We start from the raw sequence: 7,573 nt of genomic DNA on the forward strand, positions 1-7,573 counted from the left end.
CGAGCTCAGCTCGACCATATGTATGCGCATCATCTTTTTTGACAATCGCCGCATTGTGCATTAACGAGTAGTGAACTCTGGCAGGTTTTAAGGTGTCTGAGGGAGGACATACGGCGGGAAAAAAACAAAAAAACAGAGCTTTTAAACAAAGCTCAAAACTTTTTGATAGCACCTTGTAGAAACAGTTAGTAACGCTAGCCCAGGCCTGAACCATTACCTCATGGACCACATTATTATTGATAATAATATTAAATTATGAATAATAATGATTGTAATTATGATCATTATAATCATTATGATTGTACTTATTGTTATTATTATTCTTGTTATGCCTGCCTATGGGCTGCACTGAGATTGCTATTTTCCCTCCTGCAGAGTGTGTTTTTGACATTCCTCCCGTCGTTCCGCTGCAGTGTGTGACGTGTCTCGCTGGACAGAGGCAGGACCTGCGCGCAGACTCTCCTCCGTCACTCTCGGGGTTCGAGGCATCGCACTGAGGACTCAGTCTAACGCCACGGCTGAAAGCGGAAGGGTGAGACTTCCCGAGCTTCTGGACGGATCGCAGTCTGTCTGAACGACCCGAGCGGTAAGTGCTCTGTCTTTATAGAATACGATGAGTACAATGGTTTTCTTTCCCCCTCTTTATATGGACGAGACCAGTGTGAGCTGGCGGTAATCTCCAGCCTTAACACCGGGAGAACGGGCTCGGTCACTGGCTCGGTCACTGGCTCTAGCGCTCGCGTGCTGTAACAAGGCAATGCAACAGGCATGCCATCATTTACCCAATGATCAATACATTCATTAACTGTTTATTATTCACTACGCTGTGTTTGTATGATCAAGTGCCAGATTTAAATATTTTTTTATTTATATGAAAATGTGCATATACAGATAATATTCACAAAAAATATGCTTTTGGATTAAATAAATGAATATCCAATTTATTACCTATTACAAGTTATTTAACCAGAAAAATACATATTTTCATCGTTTTATATATTACAGTAAAGGCCAAAACTGTCCAATATATTAAGAAAGAAAGAAAAATATTAACTTGTCAAAGTTAGATAAATCACTGTAAAAAATTCATTACATAATCCATAGAAAATGCTGTGTATATGCAGTATATTTCCATCAGTATATGATGTAATGCAGTACTGTATATTTACATCAGTGATGAATTGCCCCATATCACGAATCAAACAAGTCATTTTTTTGTTTGATCAAGTCTATTCATTAATGTGTTATTTAAATAATCTAGGAATCTATATATTAACTTTTTATTTTATTCGATCCATCTCACATGATCATCTGTTGTCTTACCCAATTTACAAAATGTGATGTAAGAGGTCAGAAGGCCACTTCTCCTATGAGTATAAACAGTTACACTACACATTTACCACTGTTTACAACAGCAACAGCTTGAGTCCTCAGTAAAGACACAGTCACAAAAACACACACACATATGTGAAACCATTTAAATTGAATGATGCATGATGTTCAAATTAAGATTATATGGCTGAGAGGGAAGAAACTATTGACTGTGTGGCTGGCCTGTGGCTGAGGTCTTTCCTGACTGCGGGGAGTTGGTGAGCCGACTGACAAACATTTATAAAACTCATAGCAGGAACGTGCATTAGGAGGAGACAGGAAAACAGGATGTGGAGATGATTAGCAAAGGGTCACTTTGTGTGACCCAAGGTATGGGAGAGGATGTCTCCGTTAGTACCACCATTTTAACCTCCCCGTGCTTGTCACTTACTGTATGTCTCTCTCTCTCTGCCTCTCTTTCATGCTTTGTCTCTCTGTTTTTTCCACTCACAGAGTTGATTCTGTGGCTGAAACTGTTTTTGTGGAATGAAACAGTAACACCCAGCAAGAGAGGGAATATCTGACCTGTTAAACCCAGAGGTAGATAAGAACTGTGGATTAGTGCAGAACTGTCAAGCTACTACACAAGGTAAGACTCATTTTCTGCAGTCACTCATGCAGAGATTTAATTATGAACTAAATAACAGTTTAGCGACTCTAACAACTGGGCAATATCAGGGCAATTACCAGAACCTTCTGCACTTTAGAATTACACAAGTTGCCAATGTTTACTTTTAGAACACTTTGAAACTGTGATGTTTCAGATGAAAGTACATCAGCATTGCTGTAAATAAAAACATTTGTGACTTGTTTTCTCCACAGTGACGGTCATATAATTTCATCTCTGAAATGATGGACCTGGAGAAAAACGATTATGGCAATGTTTCTTATGAATATTTGGAGTACGGGGACTTTGAAGAGATAAAAGAAGAGGATTACGTCCAGAGGGAGACTCTGCATATTATTTCTGTGGTCATCTATTCTTTAGCGTTTGTGCTTGGTATAATTGGGAATGGCATTGTGATCTGGATCACTGCTTTCAAAATCAAAAGGACAGTGAAAAGTGTGTGGCTGCAGAACCTTGCTATTGCTGATTTTGTGTTTGTCCTTTTCCTACCTTTCTCTATTGATTATGTGCTGCGCGACTTTAATTGGATCTTTGGCTTGGCGATGTGCAAGCTGAACTCTTTTGTGTGTACAATGAACATGTACGCTAGCGTGCTGTTCCTCACTGTGCTCAGTCTGGACCGCTATATTTCTATTGTGCACCTTAGTTGGAACCAAAGGTTCCGTACTGTGCCGCGGGCCTGGGGAGTCTGTGTCATGATCTGGATCATATCCAGCCTCCTGAGCAGTCCAGCTCTCATATTTAGAGAAACATTACAGTATCAAAAAAAGGTTGTGTGCTTCAATAATTTCCATGAAGATTCAGATATCATTAGGTTGAGGCACTTTTCTATAGTGACTCTCCGCACCATAGTTGGCTTCCTTCTGCCATTCCTTACCATTTGTGTGACTGCACTATTATTGGCTATAAAGATGAAGCAGTTGGGCAATGTACACTTCTCCGGCTTCTCCAAAATGATATCAGCAGTTATTGTGGTTTTCTTCCTGTGCTGGGCTCCATTTCACACGTTTAGCATTATGGAGCTGACTATGCACCACTCACTCTTTCTGGGGCATGTCCTGTCTGTGGGCTTCCCTCTAGCCACCAGCCTGGCTTTCTTTAACAGCTGCATCAACCCTATACTCTATGGTTTGTTTAATAAGAATATACGAGCGATTGTTAAGAACTCCTGCATAAGCCTTACTAAGAACTCACTGAGAGAGCTCAATCACAACCTATCTGCCACTGAGACAGTTTCACTTCCACCCAGCTGCTCACCCGAAGAACCCTCTGTCTTGACTACTGTTTGAAGGACAAGACCTAGAACATGAGTAATCAGACTTGCTAACTTCAATATTTGTGATGAGACTTGTATTTTATATACGTACATGCTCTAGAAAACTGATCTTATAGAAAAAAACATTAACTTTATATTTAATCCATTTTTTGCACAAGTTAAGAAAAGTGCAAGGATCTTGACAAAGAACCCCTCTTTCATTTCACACAAGTTTACTACCGGGGTTTTCTTTAATACAGTATTTGCTTTCTTTGGAGCTGGTTTTGTTTGCGTGCCAGAGAATAATGACTATAAATATTTCAGAGTGAAAAACATGCACAGTTTTCCTCCCAGCCACATCTCTTAAACTTTGTGAAAGTAGAAACCAGAAATTTTATCCATTATTGGAAAAGTTTCCAAATTGCTGTGATGAAAGTCTTTACGTAAACGAGGTAAGACAAAATGTTAAGTCTTACTGACCTATGCATTTTTTATGTGAATAAGATGTTTACATGACAAAAATTAAAGCACTACTCTTCTTCTTTAGGTGATTTTAGTTCATTAATACTAACTTATTTAAAGTTACTTCCTAGCATTACGCATATTTTCTCTTCTGTTGGTTAAGATGTGGTTCATGACAAACAGAAAAAGTATTCCCTTGTTTTTGTCTTTGAGTTAAACCAATGTTTGGAATAGTAACACAGCCATGATTCATTAAAGTAACCCCCGAATAGAGTAACAAGCTCAAGTATATATCAGCTACACAGCATACTCCTCAAACTTCTCGGTTTGGACTGTTTGTTTTAGATATTTTTATAAAAAGTGTATTTATAGGAAACATTTTTAAACAAAATATTTAAAATATTAAAAAGAGGGGTTACAAGGCAAATTGTAATACACTTTTATTACATATTCCTTGATATGTAGCTGCTAGTTTGCTTTGTTTAAAAATATATGTATATTTATATAATAAATATATTCTATAAAACTGGAGTGCATTTATTTGGCTGTCATATTTAAAATATCACACAGGGAGTGTAGTCCAAATATGGGAGCGGGTAATACTGTGTCTGCTGTCCAGCTTGGCTTGGCTTGGCTTGTCTGGCTGAAAATTAGTTTGTTTTCAATAGTTGCTATTTCCTGGTATTTGTGTCCATTGCTGCCTACTTCATGACAGATGAGTCACAGAGTCTGATATTCCAGATCCTACAAGGAATAATGTGTGTGTGCGCAACAGACTAATTAAAATGTACTAAGAAAGGAGGTTTGAAGTAATTCGGGCTAAACTCAGCTTTTTTTACAAGCCAACATTTAAAGGACATTTTAACTGAAATTAACCTGTCTGTACAAGGGCTTTTTCTTTACTCCGTCAGCTTAATCCAGCTTCTTCTGCAGTATATTAGAAAGATACACAGTGCCGACAGAAAGTTTTCAGATATTTTAAGGTGCATTCCTTTTCTAATTATGTTCAATGAACTTAATTAGGCACAAATGGACTGCAATCAAATTGCAGAAGCATCTCAATGACTATTAAAAGGAGTAGGATGTGCCGGAGCTCAACGCCATGTCTAATAATACTTGTATATGTTAATAAATTTTTTTTTAATGTATATGAACTCTTCAAGCACATGTTTTTTATTTGTAATTGTTAAGTATTATGCATAGAATTATGAGGAAACAAGGATTAAAAAAATGTGAAAAACTTGTGATTGTTGAGAGTTTAAAAGTTAAACAGGTTAGCTTAAACATTTTAAAGAGTTAAAAAATCTTTAAAGTAAACAATGGTTTGCATAAATCTATAATCTACATTTTACAAATTTAGTGTAAAATACAGTTTATTAAACAGGTTTGGATATAAAGCTGGCTATAAATATTAACAAATAAATATTTTGTTAAATACTAAAAGGATACACATGACTATATAATGCTTGGACAACTAATTACTTGTTTTCACTAGAATGGAAAAGAGGATTCAAAAATGTTTGGGTGGTGCTTCAGGAAACACTCAAAGCATGTAAAGGAAACACAGAAAGATAGACACGTCATAGGAAAAGAAATCAGAAATTAACTGGAAATGGCTAAACTATCCTGTACCTGCAAGATGAGGCAAAACAAAAATAATAACAACAATAAATGTTTAGGAATATTTTTCAAAACATCCTGTTTCTCTGAAAACAAAGTCAACAATTACTGAAATCTTTTATCTTTATAACTAAAATCTAATTATTACTGAAGTACACTACACCTAGTCCCTGAATTAATTCATATATTTTATAGATCATTTTGTTTCATGCACTGTCAAACTAAATGATTCCTAGTCAGTTCTTGATGCTGGTGGGAAATTTGTTTGCATAGATCATATACCACCTTAGAAAGCACAGATCACATCCAGAATTTTTGGCCAAGAAGAAAGTCTGACTTCACTGCGACAGGTGGCCAAGAGAGAGGAAGAATGTGCAGCAGTAAACAAACCAGAAGAGAGACATGCAGTCTCAAGTGGAGATATGCAGTAAGACTGGGATCCAGTTGAAGCCAACATAAACACAGTGTGGGAAGACTTTCTTCCAGGACAAACAAAGATTATGTTGATAACACAGAGGAGTATTGGAAGCAGCATACGTGATCACATAAGAAAATATCATGACCAAAGGTGGCAGAAATACACAAACTCAATACTTACCCTAAAGTCCAAATACTTGCCTAAAAATGTGCTGCAAATAAGTATGTGCTCTAAAATGTACTTTAAAACTTACTTTTATTACAGTCACTCAAAAAATTTAAATGAATAGCTTAAGTAGCTAGTTGCCACCATTACTACTATGCAAGTCCCTGGAATTAAATATGGCCATACTGCAAGCCTAAAGAAGGTTAAAGGATGCACCAAAACATTATAAGCTTATATATTATTTGGGTGAAACACAAAACACGCAAGAGTTTACAACTCTTTTGCTAGTTAGCGACATTACTTCTAATCTCATCCCAAGTGCACCAGCCAGAAAGCCAGAAAAATCTGCAGCACAGAAACCAATCACTTTGGTGCATTAAACAATCAGCGGTTTCCTAACACCCTGCATGTGAATTACCGTAGGATTGGTGTAATTGTTTTTTTTCCTGTGTTTCCCATGTGGGGTGTAGATCAGTTGTGATATGGGGAGTGTGAAAATGTAAACAGAAGTGAGCAGAAGTACCACATATGGAAAATACCTAGATAAAAAAAAAAAATACCCAAGCACAGTAACGACGAAGCTGTACTTCATTACTTGCCACCTCTGATCATTACAAGAAAGAGAGTAAACTAATAAAATACAAACATGAAACAGTAAAAAAAAAACATGAAACAGTAAGGTATTAGTTTGTACCAAAGCCATGTACCAATGTGGTAACAAATGTGGTATCCTTCTGGTGGAATTTGTGTCATTAACTAGATGTGCTGAGGTTTAGTTGTAAAAACCTGGCTAATGACAATAATAATAATAATAATAACAATAATAATAATAATAATAACAACAATAGGAGGAGTGTAATGACGATGACAACAAGAGGAGCGGTGTGTCTGCATATTTGCACTTCACAGCACTTTATATGTTCTCCTTACCACTGTGTGTGGATTTGTTTTAATGTATTTTTGCTTGTGTGCTTACACTGTCTTACTTGCTCCTATTGCTTGGGCAAACAAAATATACAGATAGGATTTTTTTTAAATGCATGCCAAATTACACAGATTACAGATGGGTAACTGAAAAAAACCAAAACAATACAATACAAACAAAAATTGTATTAAAAAAAAAAGAAAAAGTAATTGCTCCCATGCTAAATCATGAATGAACTATGATTAACCACATTTCTTGTAAAACTAAGTTAAATTTTACTTGCCACACCCAGGCCTGATTACTGCTAGACTTGTAAAATCCAGAAATCACTTAAATAGAACCTGTTCACACTAAAAGATCTAAAAAAAGAAAAAAAAAAAGTAACACATCATGCAGCAACGTAAAAAAATTAAAGAACAGATGAGAAACAAAGTAATTGAACAGTGAACCACATTGAAAAACATTATCCACAACCTTCCAAGGAGTGGCTGGCCTGCAAAAATTATTCCAACAGCACAACAACAACGAGTTATAAATTTAATCCATCCAGGAGCTCATAAAAGAACTCAAAACAACATTTAAAGAACTGCAGACCTCTCTTGCCTCAGATAAGGTCAGTGTTTATGATTTAACAATAAGAAAGAGAATGAGGAAAAATCGGATCCATGGGAGAGCTCCAAGGCAAAATCTACTGCTGACCAAATAAAACGCAAAGGCTGGTCTCATATT

At 36.4% G+C, this 7,573-nt stretch overlaps 1 protein-coding gene across 1 annotated transcript; it reads left to right on the forward strand.

Moving 5' to 3' along the window:
- Window positions 1-430: 430 nt before the first annotated feature.
- Window positions 431-3,800, forward strand: cmklr2 (chemerin chemokine-like receptor 2). The gene is made up of 3 exons (XM_053497372.1): window positions 431-586; window positions 1,825-1,960; window positions 2,194-3,800. The coding sequence occupies exon 3, from the start codon at window positions 2,221-2,223 to the stop codon at window positions 3,286-3,288; it is 1,068 nt and encodes a 355-aa protein (XP_053353347.1). The 5' UTR covers window positions 431-586; window positions 1,825-1,960; window positions 2,194-2,220; the 3' UTR covers window positions 3,289-3,800.
- Window positions 3,801-7,573: the final 3,773 nt, after the last annotated feature.

The sequence above is a fragment of the Clarias gariepinus genome, chromosome 5 (assembly GCF_024256425.1).
Source record: "Clarias gariepinus isolate MV-2021 ecotype Netherlands chromosome 5, CGAR_prim_01v2, whole genome shotgun sequence".
Taxonomy (NCBI): domain Eukaryota; kingdom Metazoa; phylum Chordata; class Actinopteri; order Siluriformes; family Clariidae; genus Clarias; species Clarias gariepinus.

Coding starts and splice junctions, on each gene's coding strand:
- cmklr2 (XM_053497372.1), top strand. CDS start 2,221: ATGATGGACCTGGAGAAAAACGATTATGGCAATGTTTCTTATGAATAT.